The sequence below is a fragment of the Spermophilus citellus genome (assembly GCF_964194105.1).
Source record: "Spermophilus citellus genome assembly, chromosome: 10".
Classification (NCBI taxonomy): domain Eukaryota; kingdom Metazoa; phylum Chordata; class Mammalia; order Rodentia; family Sciuridae; genus Spermophilus; species Spermophilus citellus.
In genome coordinates, this window is record NC_138197.1 from 122897119 (window position 1) to 122922028 (window position 24910).

At 51.3% G+C, this 24910-nt stretch overlaps 3 protein-coding genes across 6 annotated transcripts in view; 1 reads left to right on the forward strand and 2 right to left on the reverse strand.

Moving 5' to 3' along the window:
- LOC308657965 (uncharacterized protein) overlaps positions 1–19455 on the reverse strand; it is an 87899-nt gene extending 68444 nt beyond the window's left edge. For both annotated transcript variants that reach the window (XR_014024112.1, XM_081310321.1), the window contains exons 1-2: positions 19216–19455; positions 6077–6190 (exon numbers count right to left, since the gene is read on the reverse strand). Coding sequence is in view for 1 of the 2 variants with exons in the window: in XM_081310321.1 (XP_081166447.1) it covers positions 6077–6190; positions 19216–19281 (180 nt within the window). In the remaining variant the exon portion in view is untranslated. The remainder of the gene's footprint in view (positions 1–6076; positions 6191–19215) is intronic.
- Positions 1–23849, forward strand: part of ABTB3 (ankyrin repeat and BTB domain containing 3) — a 263740-nt gene extending 239891 nt beyond the window's left edge. For 2 of the 3 annotated variants that reach the window (XM_081310319.1, XM_081310318.1), the window contains 6 exons: positions 7117–7222; positions 11603–11705; positions 13068–13149; positions 17884–17952; positions 19467–19580; positions 22406–23849. In XM_081310319.1, coding sequence (XP_081166445.1) covers positions 7117–7222; positions 11603–11705; positions 13068–13149; positions 17884–17952; positions 19467–19580; positions 22406–22615 — 684 coding nt within the window. In that variant the 3' untranslated portion in view covers positions 22616–23849. Of the gene's footprint in view, positions 1–738; positions 4413–7116; positions 7223–11602; positions 11706–13067; positions 13150–17883; positions 17953–19466; positions 19581–22405 lie in introns of those variants that run through there. The other variant, XM_081310320.1, reaches the window with a different exon arrangement.
- The window catches only part of MTERF2 (mitochondrial transcription termination factor 2), a 666987-nt gene that overhangs the window by 552536 nt on the left and 89541 nt on the right, over positions 1–24910 (reverse strand). The gene's annotated exons all lie outside the window — the stretch shown is intronic.

The following is a 24910-nucleotide window of genomic DNA, read 5'->3' on the forward strand; positions in this document are numbered from 1 at the left end:
CTCTTGCTGGCTCCTTGACTGCTCTGCAGGGAACAGTGGCTGCCAGGTGCAGTAGAAATCAGGTCCCACTTTCGGCCTCTGTGACACCCAAGGAAGAAGCTTTTTATTGGTGGGGGGGGACATTCTTGCTCCCCACGCGGTCTCTTCTGACACACCCCAACAGGAAGTGGGAGGGTTGCCTCCTTACTTCCAGGTGGGAGTGGAGTCCATGCTCCCCCCGACCCTGCATGACACCACCTCAGTAGAGGTTTGGAGGTGCCTCCTTGTAGCCTGGAGAGCATGGACCTCTGGGCTCCTCCTTGACTTCTGTTGGAAAGGTGGAACCCTGGTTTTTCCTGTTGTGTCTGGCAAGAGTTGAGCAGCTGCCGTCTAGAAGTTTCCTGTCTGGGTAGGTGGCCCCTTTGGGTAGGCTTTGGTTGAGGCTTTCTTGTTCTGTGCCCATTGGCATTTCTGAGTGGCCACTTCTTCAACATCAAGAATAGGACCTCTGTGGCAAAAAGGAATTCTGGGAACCTCGTCATTGTTTTACCCCCTCCGGTCCCAAGATCCCTAGCTGGTATTCCTTCTTCCCTCCACTTCTGAGTCTTAGGATTCTTTCATATGTAACATCCAGGAGTTTCAGTTTTACTTGTGTCTTAGGTCTGTTTTCTGTTGCTATAACAGAATGCCTGAGTCAGGATAATTTATAAAGGAAAGAGGCTTATTTTGAATCACAGTTCTGCTTCAACTCTGTTCTAGGCACTGCTTCCTCACCCACTCCTCAAAAGGACCCTGTGAGGAATCTGGGTTTATTATTATTATCCCTATTTCAGAAGTCACAGACCTGGAGCTCGGCAGGAATACCCACCCAGCAGAGCCAGGATCCTGACTCAGGCAGCCTGGCCCCAAAGCTCATGCTCTCCACTGAGAGCTCACTCCTTTGCTCCCTTTTGGGGTTTTGTCTGCAGTGCACACAGCTCACTGTGGAATGACAGACAGCTTCATCCTTTTCAGTTACAAAAGCAGACGTTGGAAACTGGTCATCCCAAGGTCATTTCAAATCTGCTGAAGCCACAGACCCAGGAAGTCTGCATTGGAAAGAGCCTTAGAGATCCTCTAGCCCGAGGCGTCCCCAGACCAGTCATCTGCACCCCGCTGTCAGGACTTTGCTCAGCGCTGGACAAAAAACTATAGGAAGCCCTAAGTAGATGAGATTATCACACCATTGATGATTGACGTGGTCTTTTAAACTAGATCAACTTACTTTCCCTTAAATGTCTTTTAAAAGGAAACATTATATTAGTACCGCAAATAGAGAGCTTTCCTCACCTGCCCTGAACAGAAGGTGCCTATCCAAGTAAATGTGCCTCTGCCCCCCTGCAGGGGCTCCGGTGGAGCCCTGGGGCTCGCTGCCTCCTGCTCTTTCCCAGGTGTGCAGCAGGGTGGGCAGCTGTGCAAAAGTAGCCCGGTGTGTGTCTGCAGGGATGAATCCCGGTCAGTGTCCCCAGGAAGTAGCCGTCACTGCACACTCCCTTGATTCTGAAACACGGCCCTTTTCACGTTTTAGCATTTCTCAGTTTGAATTGGGTCTTTCAATGGATGTGTACATTTAATGAGTTGAGGTTTGGGGTGTTTTTCCCCCCCTCCTAAAATCTACCATTCATTTTGTGACATTTTAAAACCTTAAAAAATTGGGATTAGGTTCAACTGTGAGAAACTGCTGTCTTAGGGGTTAAAAAATGGTCAGACCTCAGTGCTTTCTTTGGTTCCTTCCAACGGTGCTCTGTGATGAGTTAATTCACTTAGCCCTCATAACGACATCATAAACAGGTATTTTGGATCCAACTTGGAAGAGAACACCAAGGCCCAGAGATGCTGAGTGACTCCTGCAAGGTCACAGAGCTAGTGAGTGAGGAGCCAGGACTGGGACCCAGCACCACGTGGCCACTGTCTGTGTTTGTACCACCTCAGAGCCCCAGCTTGAGCCACCCACAGAGGACCTTCGGGAAATGTGTTGCTGCATCTTTATAGAAAAAGAGTGAAGGGTCAAGGAGAAAGTGGGAGGAGCCCCAGATCCACGGGAGGTCACCATGGTAACATGGGTTAAGAATTCGTCCTCATCCCCCTTCAGTTCTTCCACGGGCCGCATGCTTCCGAGTCCTAGGACCCAGGTTTACCCCAGGCACCCACCCAGCAATTCACACGAGACCTGAGTAGCAGGAACCCATCAGCATGCCCATAGCAACCACTAACCACCTGCTGTGTCCTTGGGCCTGGCCAGATCCACCTGCCACCCTGCCCCAGGGCAGGGCCCGTCCAACACTGAACCCTGTCTGCAAAGGCCGGATGCTGCCTCTGAGATCTGCCTCAGGGATCGTCTGGCCTGAAATCACTGTGCTCGCAGGTGCCACTCAGAGGAGAATGCAGGCAGGCAGGCGTCTGTCCCAACACAGCCACCTCCACACGCCACGCCTGTCTCCAGAGGACAGTGACCTCAGGCTGGGCTCGTTCCTTTCTGCCACCTGCAGGGTCAGGTCCAGAGCTTAGCCTGGCCATGTCTGCACAGCAGTGCCCTGATACACCGGATGGCCACCCGCTCATGCCCAGAGGAGCCCTCCTGAGCCCTCATCCATTTGGGGTGCCCAGCAACCAGAGCGAATTCCACCTCTGGTCCCACGGCCTGGAGACGGAGTGTGGAAAGGACCTGGAGCAGACACCTCCACAAACACCAGTGACTCCAGGGCACAGTGGGAACAGCAGTGTCCAGGGCCTGTCACTTAGTAGGTGCTCAGAAATAGTTGAAGGATAGGTGGACGGACGGACGGACGGATGGATCATAGCTGGGCACGTGTGAGAGAGTTCACGTTCCTTAAACCTTTGGGGATGAATGGAAAGAGCCCAGGAACTGCTGGGGTTCACCCTGGCCTCGGCCCTCCCTCTTTCCCTGTCTCTGCTGAACCTCAAGTTCTATCATTGCAAATATCCCGTGTCCTCAGGTGTCCTCAATAGACTTCATTTTTTATAAAAGTTTTAGATTTACAGGAAAATTGATAAGATGGACAGAGTTCTGGTGGACCCTCCCCCCACTTCTCCCGTGATGAACAGCTCACATTAACGTGGCCCATTGGTTATAATTAACAATTTAACACTGATACATTATTACTAACTAAATTCCAAACTGTACTCAGATCTCCTTAATTTTTGCCCAGTGTCTTTTCCGGCTCCAGGATCCCATCCAGGTCACCACCAGGCAGTCAGTTGTCAATTCTCCTTAGGTTTCTCTAGACTGAGATGGTTTTTCAGATTCTTCTTGCTTTTGATGCTTTTGATGATGTTGTTGGTACCAGGGATTGAACTGAGGTGTGCTTAACCACTGAGTCACATCCCCAGCCCATTTTTTTTTTAATTTTGAGACAGGGCCTCACTAAGTTGCTGAGGCTGACTTTGAACTTGAGATCCTCCTGCCTCAGCCTCCCCAGCTGCTGGGATTATACGCATGCATCACCCTGGCCTGACAGTTTTGAGTATCAGTTCAGCATCTTGTAGGCTGACCCTCCAGTAAAATACATCCAAAGTTTTTTCTCAAGTTTAGACTGAAGTTTGGATTGGGGTGGGGGCACCCAGAGACACAGATCCATTGTCATGGCATCCTGTGGGGGGCACAGCCCCTCAGTAGGCATTATGGCCTTTGATGCTGCCCTTTCTCAGTGGTTGGGTAGCATTTGTGGGTTCCTGTTCTGTGGATCTACTGCCCTACTGTACTCTTGGGATGAAGTCAGCGTGTGCAGCCCTTGTTTGAACAGGAGCGAGCTACACCTCTCCAACTGAAATGTCTGAAGGTCATCCATTTGGGACAAACGTGGCCACCCCTCCAAGTTACTTCCTCAGGTGACACAATCCATCTTGAGGTCAGAGAGAGAGGTCAGGTTGGGAGTTCCGGGGACAGGAGGGCCTGCCTTGGGGGCCCTAGGACACTCCTTCCGTGGTGTGAGAGACCTCGGATGCCCAGTAAATACCTGTCAAATCCAATTACCATCAAAACCACACACACAGACCCTCCCGGCAGGAGCCACCGCTGCTCGGGCCACCTGTCTCAGAAATGCATTTCCATTACTTCCCTCCGAGTGGGGTAAAGGTGCCTCCCAGGGACAGCAGGCACATGGTCTGCAGACAACAGGTCCTGTTGTCATCCTAACCAGCAAGCACTCCTCTGGCATCCTCCATGTGTCTGGCCCTCTGGGGTCTCAGAGGTGAGGAAATGTGGTCCGACTGATGTAAACTTAGACAAGGGATATTCCTGATCTTAGGGGCCAAGACCGCCGCTGTGTGTTACCTCGTGGTTTCTGTGGATCAGAAGTCTGGGGACAGTGTGACTCAGCAGACTTCTCTTCTTAGGGTCTCAAGGGCAAGGCCAAGGTGTTCCCAGGATGGTGTTTCCTACTACGCTCCTTGTGGTTGTGAGACTGTGGTCCGTCTCCTTGTGGCTTCTGGCTGGGGTCCCCTGTCCTCCTAGAGTGGTGCCTGCCCCCTTTCAGGCTGCCCTGTGGCCCCTCCACCTGACGCCAGCAACAGAACAGAGCCCTGTGTCTTCCTCTGACCCCACCCCTCTGGGTCCTCTTCTGCCCGGATTTTTAAGGGCTCCTGTGGTTACACTGGGCTCACCCAGAGAGGCCAGGACACTCCCCCTGTTTTAAGGTTACCTGTCTGTCACGGCTGCGTTCTGAATGCTGTGCTTCCCCCAAGTTCCCGTGTTGACCCCCGAACCCTCAAGATGATGATACTGGGAAGGACTGCCTTTGGCAGCTGATTGGGATATAAGTGCCATTATGAAAGAGGCCCCAGAGAGATGTCCCACCCCTTCCACCACAGGAGAACGCAAGAGGGCCCTCACCATACAGTGAATCTGCCCTCACGTTGACTTTTCGGCTTCTAGAACTGCAAGAAATAGATTTTTTGTTGTCAGAAGTACCCACCTCGAGGTGTTTTGTTATAGCTTCACAGACCAAGGCAGCAGCTTTAATCACCCCTGAGCAGTCCCTATTGCCTGTGTGAGGACCTCTTCATGGGTGAAGGGTGGCTCATGGTACTCAGTGCCAGGGATCACAGCACTCTCTCCCATGGGGGCCGTAATTCTGCCTGCTGAAGTGCCACTCCATGCCCGTGCATGGGGTCCCCTATGGAGTGTTAAAATGTGGATTCAGGCTCCGTAGGCCCAGGGTGAGAGTGTACCTTGCTCACAGGCTCTCAGACATGCCGCTGAGGCCGCTCTAGTAGCACACGGTGAACAACAAGGCTTCAGGTCAGAGAACCCTATTGTCAGCCCCCAGCGCAGGTCAGACTGCAGAGAGAACTGCAGCACGTGAAACCCATGGTTCTCAAACTTATGGGAGCTTGAGCAGCACTGGAAAATATGGATCATACAGCTCTCTGGACCCCACTCTTGAGCCAGAAGGTCTGGGGTGAGATCCAGGAATTTATGATGCTACAAACTTTCGGGTGATGTTAATGCTGCTGGTCCAGGGACCACACTTTGAGAACCAGTGCATTCAGCCACGAGGCAGGCGGCCACTGCTTTGAGTGTTGAGTGAGAGGAGCACCCCCCTGGGAAGCAGTTTCTTTTTCTTCCACTATAATTATACCTCTGTGAATCACCTCTGAGGTGACATGATGCCTTCTGCAGTCTAGCCGCTTTAACTGAAGAGTTTGGATTTTCTTTTCTTTGTCTCCTTTTGTCTTGGGAGCACCCTGAATCAGATCCAAGAATAGCTTGAGTCCCTGGCATCGCTAGTGGCCCCGAGCTCACCTTTTAAAATCCAAACTTTTATTTATTGTATTTTATTACAAAAGCAATATTCATTTGTCATACCAATAAAAAGAAAGGAAACAATCATAATCTCCCCCAAAGGTGACTGCTCTATCCCTCTAAGCCTTTTGGGGTGTTTTATATCCCCCTCCAGAAAAGAGAAAAGAAAACATGGTACAAACTGTGTTGTAACCACTTTTCTTATTTAATGTGTTGTTGTTTGTCAGATTTTTGTTACTGTAACAAAACACCTAAAACAATTGATTTCAAAGAGGGAAGGTTCATTTGACTCACCGTTTCAGAGGTTCCAGGCCCTGCGTCAGTGGGCCCCGTTCCGTCTAGGCCTGTGGCGAGGCAGTTCCTCATGGTAGGAGCCCATAGTGGAGAAAGCTGCTCACCTCCTGGCAGCTGGGGAGCAAAGAGGGAGAGAGCAGAAGAGACCAAGCTCCCATAACCCCCTTGGGGGAGCATCCTCAATGACCTAAGAACCCCCCCGCCGTTTAAGTCCCGTCTCAGAAGGGGCTTACTCACCCATCACCTCCCACTGGTGTCATGGTTGGGGACCATGACACTTTAACACATAGGCCTTTGGGAGACACTTATCCCAACCATAGAAACCGTAAATATTTTTCTAACCGCTATTTCCACCCCCTTCCTTTCACCCTCCTTTGCCCAATAAAAAGCAGCTCACCGCTGTCAGTCCCTCTTGCCTCCTGCAACCCTGCGGGTTGGGTTGAGGGAGATGGATGAACACAAAGGCTCCAAGTGGGAAGAGGCAAACCGCCAGGGCCCAGGGGGTCACAAAGCCGCCAAGCCCTGAGCCCTCAGGGGCGGCTGGAATTCAGGATCACAGAACTGACCCCTGCGCTTCTGCTTTTTTTTTAGGATGTGATTTGAATGCTTCCTCCCAGATCTAGGAATGCTTCAGCCCCCAGAATCTAGCCCATGAGAAAGCAAGACTCAGGAACATTTGCCGTGTTCCTGGAGAGAACCCAGGGGGCTTCCCGCTGCTCACTGTAGAGGTGGACTCGAGATCAAAAACTTATTTTCTGTTCTCTGAACTACAGACCCCTGCTTTCCCATGGATAACAGACGATCATGGCAAGACCAAGGAATTTCACTAAAACTTCTCAAGCTTGCAGCAGAGAACTCACTAGAAATAGGGGACACAGAGCACGTCCCCCCAGGGCCACAGGCCCAACGGAAGGTGTACTCTCCAGGGGATTTCTCATGGAACCTGCCAGGTGTAGGCTCCTCTCAGCTGGGGACACATTCCTGTAGTCACAGCCCGAGTTGTCACAGCCCCCTGTAATGCAGCTCCTCTTTCTCCACAGAATGAAGTGATCAGCCAGCAGCTCTGTGTCATCTTCACCCACTGCTACGGGCCATACCCCATCCCCAAGCTGACGGAGATCAAACGGAAGCAGACCTCGCGCTTGGGTGAGTAGCACCCTGAGGCCCGCCTGGGCTGCTCCTCCGTAATGCAGGGACAGGGAGCAAACACCATGATAAGAATAAAGGACATGGTGGCGCACGCCTCTAATCCCAGAGGCTCAGGAGGCTGAGGCAGGAGGATGGCAAGTTCAAAGCCAGCCTCAGTAACTCAGCAAGGCGCTAAGCAATTCAGTGAGATCCCGTCTCTAAATAAAATATTAAAAAGGGCTGGGGATGTGGCTCAGTGGTTAAGCACCTCTGGGTTCAATCCCTGACCAAACAAAAAAAATGGGGGTGGGGGTGTTTCCAGGGCAAATGAGATAGATGGAGAGTCAGGCGGATGGAAATGGGATTGACCCCCCATCAGGCATCTCTCTGGAGAATCTCCCTTGGGAATGTGGTCAAGGAGACTTCCCAGTGCCTGGCCTTCAACAGGTAGACTTTTCTCCCCTGGTCACAGATGTGAGGACAGCCGAGGTCTCCTGATCCACACATGTCCCCCGCACAGTAGGTTGTGATAGAGGCCACGCTGCATGTGGTGACTCTGTCCCCCAAACTCCAAGTCCTCTAAGACCCTCCTCTTCCCTAGGGAGGAAGGAGCAGGGGACACTGATGAGCCGGCTATGTCCACTAGAAATCCTCCGTAGGGCAGAGGAGAGAGAAACGGCCCCCTCCACCTCACACACCCCTAAAGACACGAGGGGCACGTACCTGAGTTGAGGGGGCTGCACGCTCCAGAATCCACGAAAGTCACTCCCTGCTCACTTCACTGGCCAGCTTGAGCCTGCACCTGACCTCCTCTGTCTATAGGAACCCTCAGGCCCTCAAGGTGACCCAGCCCACATTATGGCTGGAACTTGAAGCCAGCTCCGCCCAAAGCTGTCACTCCACCATTGTGCAGAGCCAGCTTCTGAGAATTGATAGGAGAAAACCGTCCACCAGGCACTGGGCTCAATCAGAGGACCCGGGGGCTGCTGCGGCCTGGGGGGGAAGGCAGAGAAACACCCCGTGCTTCAAGGCCTGAAACCTGAAGCTACTTTTTTTTTTTTTTTTAATTATTATTTTATTGTTGGTTTTGAAAGGGATTGTCCCCTTACTTGCCTGGGATCTATAAAATATTAAAGAGAAAGGATTCCCTTTCCTGTAGATGCTGGGAACTTTCCTACCCCGCGTCCTTTTCCTGAGGCCAGGAGGGGACATTTGAGAGATGGGTGCATCTGAAAAGTCTCCCCTGTAACTAAACTACTCATGGGCCAGGGCGTGAGCCTGTGGAAGTTGTGAAAAGGCTGAGTTCATGGAACTGTTCCAAAGTATTTTCATTCCTGTCGTGAATAACTTGCTAAAGGTAAACGAGACACAACTTTTTGCGAAAAAGAAAAAATCGAGCAACTGAATCAAAGGTTTCCCATTTATCTTTACGTCTGTGCATGTGAGAAAACTGGGGTGTACCAGAGTGGCCAGGGTGTACCGGAGTTGCAGAAAACAGGTGCTGATCAAATTTTACCAGGGCACAACTTGTACAGATCAATTGAGTGAACAGATGTTAGACACTAAGGGTCACATTCCCAGGACATGGGAACAATGTCTTATGCCTTACAAGGTGTCCTCATTGGGGCCAGCATTTGCAAGGCCCACGTCAGTGGCATGGCATAAAATCTGCTTTCCTGTGGCCACGGGGGGCGGGGGGGAATGTTTTCTCCCAAATCTGCAGATATTTCTCTTGCCAGCACTGAAAAGCACCCGGTTTTCAGCCCAAGCACTAGAATTCCAAGGTTAGCACCAAATGAAAAAGAAAAAAAAAGGGGAGGGGCAGATCCAGGAGGCTCAGAGCTCACAACAAGGAAGAGAAAGGGCATCTTAGAATTATTAACAAAGGAAATGTGATTCTGGAGTGGTTTGCATTTATGAGATTGCATTGCAAGCTGGGGTCATTAAAGGTCGCCAAATAGTCATTCTTTAGGGACCTACATTAAGGGAGAGGTAGGAATGATCAGTGACAAGGGTCTCCCCTGGCCTGGCTGCAAGCCCAGGATATCAATGAGTGAAATGGGTTCCGTGGGTGAGACGTCAGGGAGTGGTGGGGACTGAGGCGAATGTGGGAGCACATGCCTCGTTTTCTGCGGCACAGGGTCTTCCAGCCCTCCCAGTGGATACTGGGAGAGAACGGTAAAGAGAGCTGGGGATAGGAGATACTCGCCAGTTGGGGAACAGGTCAGGGGCTGGATGGAGATGAGCAATAGGTATGCATATCGGCCAGACTCAGGTCGCTGAGAAGCAGGAGAACAGCCTTCCAAGCCCGTCTTTAGAGCAAGTGGAGGAATGAGGTTCAGTCACCTGAGGCCTTCCCTGTGGCTTCTCTTCCCTTTACTGGGGTGGTTTGAAGATTTTGAGAGACTTTTTCTTTTAAATTAAAAATTATAAAAGAAAGTGGGATGATAGCTGACTTCAACTTTTTTATGCTTTTTTGATATTTCTAAAGTAAAAATTTTATCCCACATGGGAAGAGGTGACGTAGCCAAGTCCCGACAGAGACCAACAAGCGGGCACCCTGGGAACCTCCAGCTGGGGCAGCACAGGGACCCGGGGGTGCTCCTCTCTGAGTGAGAAGAACAGCAGGAAGGCGTGTTCTGTCCAGGAGGCAGCAGAGCCTGGCACAGCGGCACCAACTGCTGAGGGGTCAGGAATACAGGGGCCTGGTCCCTGTCCTCCACCACCTGGGACAGCCTCAGCCAGCCCAGGGAGGCGGCCAGCTTCCTTTCAGGACAGCTCTGTAAGCCCTGGGGAAGGCGCATCCGTGACAAGCAGGGTCCTGGCGAGGAAGGGGCTGACATCCTCAGCACTGCTTCTAGAAGAGGGTCCCTGTCATCTTTCATTCATCTAGAAGATACTGAGCGTTTATTTGAACGGTCCTGTTTGTGGACCCAGCACCGACGACGGCCATTCTGCTTAGCTGATGCATTTTGTCCTCACTCCTGTCCTGGGATCTTGGCCTGTCATGAGCATGACCGTTCCCACTTTATGGAGGTGGAGACTGAGGCACAGGTAGACTATAACCCAGCCAAGGACATGCAGCTGAGACTCTGGCTTCAGAGTCACACTCTTCCCGAAGTCAGTATGACAGGGACAGACAGGGATATGCTTTCCTGACGGGAGGCCCCAACAGGGGGGACACTGGCTCAGAGGGAGGAGCAGGGGAGTCAGGCTTGGTGGGCTGTCTGTGCTGACCCAGCGGGGAAGAGCCAGGCTGGACGGGGCTGGAGAGAGGACGGTGACATGGCCCAGGACGGTGGGGTGGAGAGGACAGAGGGAGACGGGGATTCGGAACGCTTGGGGGAGCATGGCAGCTGTTTGGGGGGGTTGTGGGTGGCCCTGAAAGAGGAAGCTGTCCTGTTGCCTTGGGGTCCCTGGTTTAGGTAACTACTGGTGCCATTCTTAGGGACCAGAGCCACATGTTGCAGGGAGAATCTTTTCTTAGGTGAGTGGGGAACGTGGTGGCTGTTCAGACTGGGGAACTGGGCACAGCCGTCCCAAAAAAAATCTTCAAGGTCGGCCTTGGGGTGCTGCCGTTCAGCCAGCTATTAGGGGGTGACCTACTGCAACCCCTCTAGAGGTTAGGGTCACCTTAGTCTTACCTGCTTGGGGACTGACTCAGAGACTAGGGGGCAGGGGAGTTCCAGATCCCCAACTAGACCCCGTGCTGGGCTGAGGACAGACTGGCACCTGCAGGAGACTTGGGTCTGCATGGCTCAGTGACAGGTGAACTGGGGGATCCTTGTGTTTGAGGAGGCCATCAGATCAGAGTGCCGAGTTCCAGTCCTGGCTTCCCCACGTGTCACTGGCTTGGACTGGTCATCGTCTGCTCTGCGTGCTCAGCAGCCCAGCTGCACATGGGGTCGTCATGGGCTCTGCCAGTTTGCACAGGGCCCGGCACACCAAGAGCTTCGACCCAGGAGTGCCTATGAGTTCCATCATCTCTGTTATTATAAAAGATGATGGCCGGGGACAGGCTCGTTTCTCACTGACCCTGGGAGAGAAGGACTGATCCTCAATCAATCCTGCAATCACAGGGTGGCGAGGGACAGCTCAGTTGTGGGGGGACTGAGCCCAAGAAGAGGGAGTGGCACTCTTAGAGATGAGCAGGTGAACTCTGACCGCGGGTGGGGCGGGTGGGTCTTCTAAGGGGAAGTACTAATTTTTAACGGCAAATAAGCATCTCCTGCGCCAGTCAGAATCTCAGTGCCCCGCACCTTCCTCCGACGGATGCCGCCTCCTTTGGTCACTGTGGCTACCCATGGCCGTGGTCTCCCGCTGTGCTAACTTGTGCTTTCTGCAGGAAGAGTCCCAGCTTGCTTCCCACTGAAGTCTTTCCCTCCTTCCTCGTTCTAGATCCTCATTTTCTTAACAATAAAGAAATGTCTGATGTCACCTTCCTGGTAGAAGGAAGACCATTTTATGCTCACAAAGTGCTGCTGTTCACAGCCTCCCCAAGGTACGTGTCATCGGTTTTGCATGAAGCTCAATGAGGACTGTGTTGCTATTTTGAAGTTTAATATCAGTGGTATCTGCTAGACTGACAGAGTGTCTTCTCCATATCAAGGATTCCAGGGTACAGGGTACCCCTTTGTGCAAACCAGAATGAGGCACCATGGGCAGAACTTTCTATGCAGAGCACGGATTGGATTTTGGCTCCTTCAGCCAGGTGCCCTTGTGCAGTGAACAACTGAGGCCCCTTACATGGCAGCCACGAGAGACCCGCTCTCCAAGTGTCAGGGCACAGACTTTAGTATAAACCACCAAAATACAAAGGTTCTAATCCTCCTTTTCCTTCACTATGGAGTTAACAGAGGATAGTATGTAGTAATAAAAGAAGAAATTGCCCACCCTCTCTGCTGGCTCAACCGTACTGCCCTTTCTCCTATGGATTTGATGGAGTTGGGTTCTCACTTTAGAATCATAGTCCTGAGGTGGGTGGGGACACTGCGAACCCAGAAACAGAAGCCCCTTCGAGGGACTTTGCTAAGGGCTATGTGACCAGCACTCTATGGGTTCCCCAAAGCACGCTGGCATCTCCAGTGCCCCCAAAACCAAACACAAATCCCCGATGTCCCCTTTGCAGACAACAAAAAGCACCCGTCCCTCGCGTAGCTCTTGTTTGTGACACCAGAGAAGCTGGATCGATAGTGAAGTCAGTTTCTTGGTTTTGAGGAAGGTCCAACAGCCACATAAGATGTTAGCCCTGGGGGACACCAAGGGAGGTAAACAGGCCCTCGGCACCATCTATCTCTGCAGCTCTCCTATAAATCTATCAGTATTTCAAGATTAAAATTTTAAAGAGAGAGAGAGGGACAGCCATTCCTAATGTTTCTTGCTGCAGTGTGTTCTGCTGACAGGGTCTCTACCTTCAAGGAGCTTATGGTTTAGGAAAGGCCAGGACAGAAAGTCCCCTGTAGGGAGACCCTGAGGGAGTCAGCAATATGCCAGGCTCCTACAGAGGGCGCAGAGGGACAGGCAGGGGGCAAGCTGATCACGCCCCGGGTGAGAGGGGAGTCATGGCCACCCTCAGGAAGGGCCTGCGGTGGGTCCTGCAGGAAGACGGGGTTTTAAAGGCACCCATTCGTTTCCAATCACCAGGCCGAGAAAGGATGGACTAGTTCAAGACATTTCTTAGCTTCCGAGTTTGAGCTTCCAATTTGGTGCTGATAGAATCCAGGGAGGGTTTAACTTTAAAGTCTTGGGCACTGTCCTCGCTGTATTTCAGAGCCGGGTGTAAAGGACTTCTGTCCTGAGCAAAGCCGAGGTCTTGCACCCCGGGGGTGTGCGTGTCTCTTGACCCTCCTTTGTGTCTTGCCAGGTTCAAAGCGCTCCTCTCCAGCAAGCCGGCCAACGACAGCCCCTGCATCGAGATCGGCTATGTCAAGTACCCCATCTTCCAGGTGAGCCCTCAGGTGGCCTGGAACCCTGTGCTGGTGGCGCAGAGCACACACAGTCGCCTTCTTCCCTCAGCCTGGGGGCCTGCCATTGGAGAAGCCCCCGCAGAGAGCTGACCGCTTCCAGCACTCTGGGCTCCTGCCCACTTAGCCCTTCAGCAGCCCACGGGCACCTGCCTCTCCCACGGAGCTGGAGGCTGGGAACACAGAGCTAAGGGACACCCTCTCCCAGAGACCCACAGTCTAGAGGGGGTGACTGAGCAATTAGTTGATTACGGTACGTGAGAGATGGGGGTGAGCCAGCGTGCTGTGGCCACTCAGGCAGGACAGTTGGGGAGGCCTCTCAGATGAGGTCCTAAGGGCTGAAGGATCAAAGGCCAAGGGACAGCTGGGGAGCTCAGAAAGAAGGCTGAGCTCAATAAAGAGGGTTAGAGCGAGGAGAACTGCAGGCACGACGTCCCCGCGTGGTGGCTGAGCAAAGTATGATGGGGAACCCGCGGGCTTTTAGGAACCCAGGGTCGTTTGAACCTTAATCTGAACCCAGCAGAAGCAGGAAAGGAGCTTGGTGCCGTGGACAGTGGCTGGGCCTGTGGCTTTGAGGTGCACGGCAGCCGCTTCCCTTCTCCTCCCTCCCGGTGCCTGGTTCCTAAGCCTCCCGCGCAGACGTCCTGCAACCAGGAGGGACCCGCGCCCCCAGCTCCTTCAGAGCCGGATTTCCAGAGTCCCACTGGGGCACCTGGAGGCTGGCCGGCTCCTTACTGCCACACAGGCCAGGCCTGCAGGGAGACCAGGGTCCCCACACTGTCTTCCCCCAGGGTGGCTGGGGATGGGGTTCACAGAATTCCTCACAGGCACCTGGTTCCTCCAGCTCAATTCAGGAAGGATGACCCTGGAGAGAGTCCACCGTGGGGAAGACTCAGGCCTCCCCGGAAGCCTGCTCTTCTAGAAGGGCTGGTGGGCGTTCAGAAAGCAGGAGGCAGAACTGACCATGAGCAAGATCATGAGGAGGAGGTCCTGACCTGGGTCTTGAATGACAGGGCCACACTCCAGGAGGCCCCTGTTTAAAACCTGTGCCCCCGTCACAGTAGCATGCACCTATAATCCCAGCTATTTAGGAGGTTGAGGCAGGAGGATTGTGAGTTCAAGGCCAGCCTCAGCAACTCTGCAAGACCCTGTCTCAAAATAAAAAAATAATAATAAAATAAAACAGGCTGAGGATGTAGATCAGAAGTGAAGCATTCCTAGGTTCAATCCCAGTACCAAAAAAAAAAAAAAAAGTTAAAATCAGTGCCCCTTGTGTAAGCTTGAGCAAATCATCCAATCTTTGTGAGCCTCAGTTTCCTCATCTGGCTAAGGGGAGAGAGGGAGAGTGTTCTAGAGAGGGAACAGCTAAACCAAGGCTCAAAGTGGAAAGCTGAGGGGTGTGTTTGAGGAAAAGTGGCCATCAGTCCATTCACTCTGTGCCATTACAGTGTATGGAAGGCTAACGATGCATTGAGACTACACAGAGTGGGAAGAAGGAGAGCCAAATGGCGGCTCCTCCCTCCACCATTGAGACCCAGATCCTGCTGTGGGGAGGACCACTAAGAAGGCACCATGCCTCACACTAGCCCCAAAGCTTGCTGCTAAGGTGCCTGAATTTCCACCATTAGAGATGCACTCCTTGGTGATGATTGAAACTTCAAAATAAAGAACCCTCCCTGAATAACCAAGAACAAAACACTCTAAACCTGTTTTTTAAAAAACACCAGGGGATTTAACCCAGGGGTGCTTTACCACTGAACTATATCCCCAGCCTTTTTTTTTTTTTTTGGAGACAGGGTCTCACTAAGTTATTGAGGACTTCACCAAATTGCTGAGACTGGCCTTGAATTTGCAGTCCTCCTGTCTCAGCCTCCCTAGTCGCTTGACATATTAGTCATTGTCACCTCTGTGTCTTGGGTTCTGGAAGAGATTCGAATCCCTTGCAGAGATCAAATTAGACAATGTGAGAAAACATTTAGCTTGCACAATGGGCACATTGTGGCAATCTTCAAGTGGGTGGTTTTCTAAGCTGCAACTGATATTATCACCTCCCTGCCATGCCCAAGACATAGGGGGTGTCTCCCACTAACATGGAGGAGGTCGGGGATCAGAGAAGACACCAGAGCCTTCAGGTGGGCTGGGAATGGGCACAGTCCAGGCATCCGTATGCCCATTTCCCCTCTCCGAGGCTGAGGGCTACTGAGAGCAAAGCAGCCGCAGCCCGGTCCTGAATGACAGCTGGTGGATTCGGAAGCTGCCAGGAGATCATTGCTTTGCCTTAGGGTCCAGGGTGAGAGGCATGGAGACACACTTCAGGAGCTCTGTGAGGGCCTGGCCTCTGCCCACAGGGGTTCTCGGGCATATTATTCCTGGCATTTCTACAGATGAAGAAATTGAGACCCAGAGAACTTCAAGAATGTGCCCAAAGTCTCAGTCCTAGTAATAACAGACAGAGCCAGGATCTGAACCCAGTCTGTCCAGTAGGAACCTTGTTCGGGAGCATCTTCTCTAAATAGGAATCGTGATTAGAAGGACAGTTTCCCTTCCTGAGCTTTAACCAGGTGTGAGGCTTGAAGCCTGCTTCTCAGCCTCAGCTGGCCCAGTGGAACTCCCAGGAAGCTCTGAAAATCCCCAGGGAAGACCCCGGCTACTCTCGAGACCTGTTAAGTCAGAACCACAGGGTGGGGCCTAGCATCTGCATGAAGCATCTCCCCCTCCCATCTCCCCATGGCAGCCCAAGTGGAGAACTAGTGCTCTGAGGTACACCATGCTCTTGTACATCAGCAGGTGTCTGAATCACCTGGGGACAGGTAGGAGACTTGTGAAAACACAGAAGTCGTGTTGAATGCAGGCACCTGGGCCACCCCCCACCCCAGCTGATTCTGCAGACATAAGAATTCACATTTCTAACAAGAACCCTGGGGGATGCTGCTGGGCTGACCCTGGAACCACTATGAGAACCGCTGCTCCGTGAGGGAGCTCTTTCACGCGGCCCCTGACTTTTCACGGCCACTCCTGGCACTCTGTGGGGTTTTCTTCCCTTCCTCCCCTCTGGGAGGGTCCAGGCCCTCCTTAGAGCCACCCAGCCCTGCAGGAGAACCTGACAGCCATCAGAGTTTGGAGCTTGAGCTGCAGGCAGAAGAACATGCGCTTCCCCAGATCTCCAGGTGCTCGTGAAAGGGCCACTGCTACCATTAAGCCTGGGACTAATTGGGGAGGTTCCTGGAATAAGAAATTGGCTCATAGTAGACGCTCAATAAATATTCGTCGAGCGGATCCACTGAATAAGAGCCCTGCGTGGGAACGGACTGCCTGAGCAGAGTCACAGGCCTGTAATTGCTTTCACTGGGGATGGTCTCCTGGCCACATTAGCCTCAAGTTACTGTAATGGGAAAGGACAACTTAACAGGCTCTGGGGACTCGTCCCTGTGCAGGCCCCTTCCCCATAAAAGAAGAAAAGCCTCATTTGTGGCTTGAAATAGGCGGAGGAAGGCTGAATGCAACCCGGAGGGAGGCCTCCTGGGGCCTGTGCGGTCCGTGTTGGTAGAAGTTTAGCAAATGAGCCAGCTTTGGGTTCCGCCCCCCCCCCCCAGATTGTTTAACATCACGCAGGCAAGATCCCAGCCGCTGAGGCTGCACCTGGAAGCCTGGGCCTCTGCTCGGCTGTGAATACCATTCTGCTCCTGCTTCCTGCAGGTTGGCTGCTGCCAAGAAAAACAAGTCCATAAATAAGCCCCACGGCCTTATAAGGGTGCGTTTCACCCCTGCAGAAGGCTTGTGTTGGCAGCGGCTGGCGGTGGTCTGGGACAGCCCAATTTAAATTCCATTAGCCCCAGGACCTCCAACCGCTAAGGAGAGCATTTCAAGTCCGTGGCTCAACCTTGACTAAATGAGATAACAGGATATAGAAGTGCTTTGTAAATGAAGAGGCCCTCCATTTACCATGGAGGGCTGGGGTCAGATATTACTGTTATGCTGCTTATTATTGTTGTTTGGGCCTTATGAAAGAGAGGTGCTCAGGGAATGAAAAATTGATCTCAGTAAGGCCAAGATCCCAGCGTTGGCTGACTTCGTCTTGTGGATGCTTATGAGCCATCGGGGTGGGAGAAGGGAAGGTAAACCATGCCGTGTTATTTCACAAGGTCTTGCTGCCACCAACTCTGTCAAAAGCCTGGCGTCAGTACTTCCCAAACACAAAAGAGGCAGGGGAAGTTCTGTGTTTATGGCACGTGCGGTAGGGAGGGAGAGCATGGGTGAAAATTACCTCTAGATAGGGAATAGGGGTGGGAGGGAAAAGGAGGGAGGATGGGAGTAGTAAGGATAGTGGAAGGAGACGGTCATCATTATACAAAATTCATGAATGAAGATGTGAATTTGGTGTCAACATACCATGAATGCACTGTACTCCTTAAATGGTGGCCCCGAGGGTCCTGACCCAGGGGAACTCGTTCCGTCCTCATCATGACCCCGTGAGGCGTGCAGTCCCATCCCCACTTTACAGAGATGAGCCAAGTTTAGGCTTAGCTTGGCCCTGCTCGTGGACATGTCCCAGGGGCTGGGAGCCACAGATTTCAGTGTGCCACTCAGGAAGACTCTTTCCAAGTGGGCCTTCCCGCGCGAGGCAGTGGGTGGACGTCCCGGGGTGGATGTGCCTGGACAGCTTACTGATGTGCCGTGTGACAGAGGCTGGCTCACCGTGTCCTCTCTCCCTTCCAGTTGGTCATGCAGTATCTCTACTACGGAGGCCCAGAGTCACTTCTCATTAAAAACAACGAGATCATGGAGGTAAGGAGCCCACGGTGCCCTTGACCTGGCTCCCCGGGGGTGAGGGGCAGCTCAGCAGCCTCTCAGGACTACACTGGGTGAAGGCCTTGAACTGCTAGTCCCCCAAGGGGGCCCTTCCGGTTGCCCTCAGTGAACCCCGGTGGTAACTGTCACCAAGAAGTCGGGGGTAGCACCAGCCCGGCCCAGCTGGGGCTCCAACAGCATCATCAGAAAATCTCCTAGACGATAGCTTCTCCCTTGTAATCACATCCACTGTAAACATTCCTCAATCCCAGGCTGTCCCTCTCCCAGGAGGCAGAAGCCAAGGCAGAGCGCTGATCCTTGCCGGATGTCCTCCTCCAGGGCCCTGTTCCTGCCCCCTCTGTCCAAGGCTGAGAGCGCCCCCTGCTCCTTTCCAGACGTGGAGCCCAAATCAATTTCCCCAATCAAAGCTGGGAGTTTTCAGAAGCCAAAACTCTCTGCCATGATCCTTAGCAAAGGAGCCAGACCTCCCCCTCAGGGGCGGAACCCCTGCACCCGACAGTTAGAGGAGTCAGCATGATCCCTGTTCAGGAGGAGACCCCCCGGTGGGTCAGCTATGGACACAGGGCCAGATTGGGACTGCATTCAGGCATTGCCACTCCTGAGCTATGTGACCTTGGATAGGTTATTTGACCTCTCTGAGCCTCGGTTTCCTTGCCGGTAAAACAGCAGTATAGTATCCACCCCACTGGATTTTCTAGAGGAGTCTAAAAGCATCTGTTTTTCAGTTGCTGGGCACAATTGCCACGTCCTTTTCTTCTTGCTCTTTCCTCCCTGCCTCCCTGCCCTCCTCCCAGACACACAGCGACTCCCTCATTTCTCTGGACCCCTCCTCTGATACTTCTCACCCATCTCAGGACCAGATGACAGGCTGAGGACACAGGCTCGTTTTTAAGCCTTTTTTTTAAATTACTTTAAGATCAAAATAACAAATGCTTTTTAAATTTTACATTTACTCTAAAGGACATAGATGCACATCCAGCTGAAGAGGTCCACAGAGCAGGATGTGGAAGGGTCCCAAGCCAGGAGCATCTGTCCCCACAGAGCTGGGGGTACCCCTTTCCAGCGCAGGGCTGTGTTTGCCAACCAGGATGGTCTCTGAGCCCAGTCCGTTAGGGATTTTTTGGAGGCAAATGCGTGTGCCTTTAAACTGTTCAGACCACGCAAGAGGACTGTAATGAAAACGCAGCCCCCGCCCCGCCCTGCCATGTCCACGTCCATGGCTTAAGTGACACCACTCACCCTGATTTCTGGACATCTCTTAGGCGTTCCGGGCTGCATGGGGCTCCCTGCCCCCTGCTCCTCCATCCTCCCCGTGGAGAGCTCTGTCACTGTGTCTGGTTCCTCTGGTGTCACCTTTCTATAGGGACAGCTTTATTTCCGGTCCCTCCCGATACTTCTGTGGCAGGTGCTTGTACTCGTGGCTCCGTATCTTCTCTCGGTTTCTCTCCCCCTCACCCCCACCCCCACCTCTGACCTTCTCGTGGTTTTAGCTTCTGTCTGCCGCGAAGTTTTTCCAGCTGGAGGCTCTGCAGCGGCACTGCGAGATCATCTGTGCGAAAAGCATCAACACCGACAACTGCGTGGACATCTACAACCACGCCAAGGTGAGCCACCCTGCCCTGCCCGTCCCTGGTAACCACCTGCTGCTTCTGATCTCTGTGAATTTGACTACTCCAAGGACCTCACAGAAGTGGAAATATATAAAATGTGTCCTTTTGTGACTAGTTTATTCTACTCAGCACAACATCATCGATATGTTACCACGTGTCAGAATACCCTTCCTTTTTAAGGCTGAGTAATATTTCATTCCGTGTGTGTGTGTGTGTGTGTGTGTGTGTGTGTGTCTTGTATTTCATCTGCTCATCTGTCAGTAAGCACGTGGGTTGCTTCCACCTTTTGGCTGCCATGAATACTACTACTATGAAGGTGGGGGTACAAATATCTGTTCGAGTCCCCACTTTCAATCTTTTGGGGGTACCTACGCACAAATGGAGTGCTGAGATTTGAACCTGGATTGGTTTCATTCTAAAACTCACGTTCTTAACCTTTTGTTTACTGTCTGGCCTGATAAATGTTTGAAATGGTTCCAACAATCGTCAATACTCAAAATAAGATTTTCTGATGGGCTTATTGGTAATGAGAAAGTACAGGCTTCTTCACACACATGGACACACAAACCTACTCTAAGTGTTAATGATTATACCAAATTCTGGTTTCTCAGGACGCATGCAAATTTTTTTCTATCTTAAACTAACTACTTTGTAGAAGAGCATCCAAAGGGATCCTCTGTCTGCCCAGGAAGAGAGTCTGATTGACCTAATGGTTCTATGCCCTCCTCCTTGGGTCATAATCATTCAAATTGCCCCAAATCTGATGTCCACAAGTGGCTTTCCCACAGCCACCGCCATGGCAGCAATTTAACCCTGGCAGGCTCCTTAGCCCTGCCCCATGACTCATTATTTAATATGAGGCCTGATGTGATGTGAGCCCAGCTGGGATATGGGCTTAGAATTCCTATGGTGGAAGAAAGGTCTCTGTCAGAAGGCATCTCTGCAGCCGAGGCTTTGACTTTTACAGTCACCAGCCTCCACCACCACCTTCCAGGTCACATCCTAGAGTGAATAAACATCTGCCCTCCGTGATGAATGCATGAAGGACAGGACAGAACCAGCAACCTCCTGCCCTTTCTGTCCCCTGCTTCTCTGTGAGGTGGAGGCCACAGCCCCCATGATGATCCCATGCACTTCGGTGCTACAATCTGAGGCTACTTTAATAAAAAGAGGTAGAAAAACAGTCGAGGGTGGTGGCACACACCTGTAATCCCAGCAACTCAGGAGGCTGAGGCAGGAGGATTGCAAGTTCGTGGCCAGCCTCAGCAACTTAGCAAGGCCTGTCTCAAAAGAAAAAATTAAAAGGGATGAAGATTTGGCTCAGTGTTAGAGTGCTTGCCTAGCGTGCACAAGGCCCTGGGTTCAATCACCAGGAACACACACAGACAGCAAGCGCGCACGCACGCGAACACACACACACACACACACACACAGAGAAGCAAGAGACCAGCATTTGGTTGGAAACCCAGGAAATGCAGGCATTTAGGTGCTAAGAGCCATGTTCTGAATGTCCACAAGGACCCTGGCAGCTGCGCTCCTATACTTCATCTAAGCCTCTGAAACAGCTGCAGAACTTTAGACAGATGAGAAACCCATCCCATCTTTATTGCCCCATCAAGGCCATCCTGAACTGTTCGGTCTTGAAAAAGAAGCCCAGGAGCTTCTGATGGCCTTTCAGGGTGTCTCTCCACTTGAGACAAAAGAATAAGCTGGCTCATCACCCTGAGTCTCAGCTAAGAGCAGGCTCAAGTACACCATGATGGGAAGAACACAGGTTTGGAAACCAGAGGACTCATTCATTCCTATTTATTGACCACCCATTACTTATTAGGAACTGTAGTCGTCATAATATAGTAAGAAATTAGTAAGACCTTGAAAAATTTATAATCTAGGACAAGGATCAGCAGACATGTTCTATAATGGGCCAGATAATATGTTTCAACTTTCCAGGCCATGTACTTGCTTTTCATTTCATTCCACCTTTGCTGGGCAAAAGCAGCCTTATATAATATGTAAACAAATGGTGTGGCTGTGTTCTAATAAAACTTTATTGACAAAAACAAGTGGTGGGCCACCTGGCCCAAAATCCTGTAGTTTGCCAACCTCTGGTCTAGGAGATGAGAGTTCCAGTCCTAGTTCTGTCAGTAATCCATTGTGTGGAGATAGGCAAGTGGCTAGCAAGGTCACCATTCAATAAATTATATCACCAAGTGTTAGAAATGTGTCTATTGTGCTTATGACTCTCCATTTATACTGACTTGTGCTGAGTGACCCTAACCTAAAAGCAAGTACCAGGTGTGGCAAGGGGTGGGGGGCTCTCTGTGACTAGTGAATCAGATAGGCAGCTCTGAGCCTCAGTTTTTCCCCACCTAGAGAATGAGGCTTGTCCTCTGTGACTCCAAGAACAGGGTTCATGTTGAAATGATGAAAGCTTTCCTGAGGTCTCCCCCGGCTCCAAAACTCTGCCCATCCGTGAGAACGTTGTGTGTGATCAGAAGCCCACTCGTGATAACTTCATCCGGCCTCAGTGGCCTCTCAGAAACCACAGAATTACCTTGTGTGTCCATGTCCAATGGCATGGGAGAGCATGGTGCCTCTGTGGCCCACCCCTTCATTCTGCAGCTCAGAACACTGAGGCCAGAGAGGTGATGAATTTGTACAAGGCCCTGAAGAGGAGGAAGAAACTCACCCCAGTCCCCCCTTCAGGGAGGAGCTCCAAGGGTCCAGCAAAGGGTGGAGAGGCAGGGCTGCTTCTGCAGACAGCCAAGTGCATCTCCGAGGCGTAACCACCCCACTTCTCTCTGCCCCCCCCCCCACAGTTCCTTGGAGTCACAGAGCTCTCTGCATACTGTGAAGGCTACTTCCTCAAAAACATGATGGTCCTCATCGAAAACGAAGCATTCAAGCAGCTCCTATATGACAAAAATGGCGAAGGAACGGGCCAGGATGTGCTCCAGGACTTGCAGAGGACGTTGGCCATCAGGATTCAGTCCATCCACTTGTCGTCTTCCAAAGGTTCCATCGTATGAACCCCCAGCAGAGTGAGGGCTTCCCGGGTCCTCTCCGATTCTCCTGCTGCAAAGGCTTCCCACGGACACGTCCCAATTCCACCTGGTGTCTGTTTTTGGCTGAGCCAAGGAGCTGCCCCAACTGCCAGCTTCTCTTGAACAAGCAAACTCGGCTCCCACGCGCTCCAGTTGAAACCCAGAGATGTTCCCTGGCGGGCAGATCCAACCGTGGCGGGGTCCAGAGCTTGAAGGTCACCATGGGGCGGCCAAGCCAACTCCAACCTGGAGACCGCTGTCAAATGAATGGATTGAGGCCAAAAAGCCTTTGGGGTTCTGACTGACAGCTGGAGGACCTAATAATGGTACCAATTCCGATGAGCCTGGTATTAGATGTTCAAGACCTGGGTAGCCGCATCTGGACGGCTGTCAATCATGGTAGCTAATCGGTGAGGCTGTTACCCATAATGAGGAAATCATCTGGCCAATTTTTAGGGGCGGGAACTTTTTTAAAATGTTCATAATATAACAAAAACAGGGCAGTCTTGTCGTTTCAAATATATTTCTAAAAGCTTAACAGTTCATTTTTAACTGAATTGTGTTTAGGGAATCTATGTTTCGAGATTACTGTCTTCCTTCTTTTCTTAAAGCAGTGAAGTCACAGGTCCACACTGCATCTGACAAATTATTGCTGATATTCTACACAAGGTGAGATCCTCTTGCCTTAGTGCTCATGGTTACACAAAAGAGGTGCACTGCCAATAATTATCTCTAATCCAATAGTTGAAAACAACCTGCATGCTAATCGTGGTTTCGGGGTGAGAATAGAACACCCCCACATAACAAGACATGCATTTGCATGGACCCAAACCTGTACCATGTTATGTTTTGTGCTTCCCTTTTTTGGCAAGGTCAAAGTGTTCCATCACTTCTTGCTAAAAGTCCACTTGGTGAAACTAACATATCCATTTCTTCTCCTGATTATGAATGATTCTGGGGTGCTTTTGCAAAAATGTGTTCTTAGATGATGCTGGATGGGGGGTGGGGGAGCACGTCAGAGAATTTATTAATCCCAGAGCTTTCTCTGTATTCTCAGAAGATGTTAATAGTTTGTTATAGCCAGAGAGTATGACTATGTTAGATTATTTTTAAAGACCAAACATGTATGATAGAGTGGATACTTTCTGTATTCTGAGAGTGTACAGTATAGGGTTATCTATAATGAAAGTTTATATAGAAGGGTTCCGTTTGCTCTGCCATATATTATATATATACGAATATATATATATATATATATATATATATATATATATATATGCAAAAGAGATTGGTGAAGTGCCACAATATTCCAAATAATTTTTGAGTTGCGGCCTTTTTTCTCATTCTTTGGTTGAAAAACCTAGGTACAAGCACTTAAAACTAAGAGAAGACTTTTACCCTTTGGGATGGCAAAGTTTTATCAATAAAACTATTTCCTAGCATGCCCTTGGGAAGTTGCGCCAGAACTTAGATTCTAATGGAGCCGCTGTCTATCTGTCCTGTTTGCTCCCTGAGCCTTTGATCGGAGCACCAGTGTCCAGTCTGCTTTAGGCCACCTGTATCTACAGCATTGGCTCCTCTGTGACACACACACACACCTAAGGCCTGTCTCCCACGCGGTCATCTGCAGACCTCCCCCAGCCCTTCCATCCACGGAGGAAGGAAACAGCTACCCGAGGAGAAGGCCACGTCACAGATACGCAGTGTGTGCACACCTGCTGCCTCTGTCTTCAGAGAGACGGTGGGGACATCCCTCCGCCTCAGCTGACCCCTCTGTGAATGTCTGCTGCTAGTTCAGGGTCCCCAGGCATTGATCTGTACCTTGGCAACTCCCACCAGGGCTTCTGTTAGTTTGGTGTGCTTTCTCTGTCATTAAAAGAAATGATTTTCCCAAGCCTTGCGTCATTTATATGGTACACGTGAGCTTTTTACCCAACAGTTGAAGCCTGAGAACTTCCTCAGTTAAGATTGGAAAATATGACTGGGCAGAAAATCAAGGGGCCTGGAGAGACTAGATAGAAGGCAGCTGCCCATGTTGCTGGTGGGGGCAGAGGGATGACTGGCTCCAGGGCCCAAGGTCTGCTTCTGGGTAATGGCCTGGGGTTTCCTTCCCATCAGGCAGAGGGGCTACGGGTACGGCCACCTGGGCCACTGCAGTGGTACTATTGCCCACTGTGGGGCCCTTGTTCTGCCTGGCCCTCCCGTATCTTTTTTTTTTTTGATTACATTTTTTTTATTGGTTGTTCACAACATTACAAAGCTCTTGACATATCATATTTC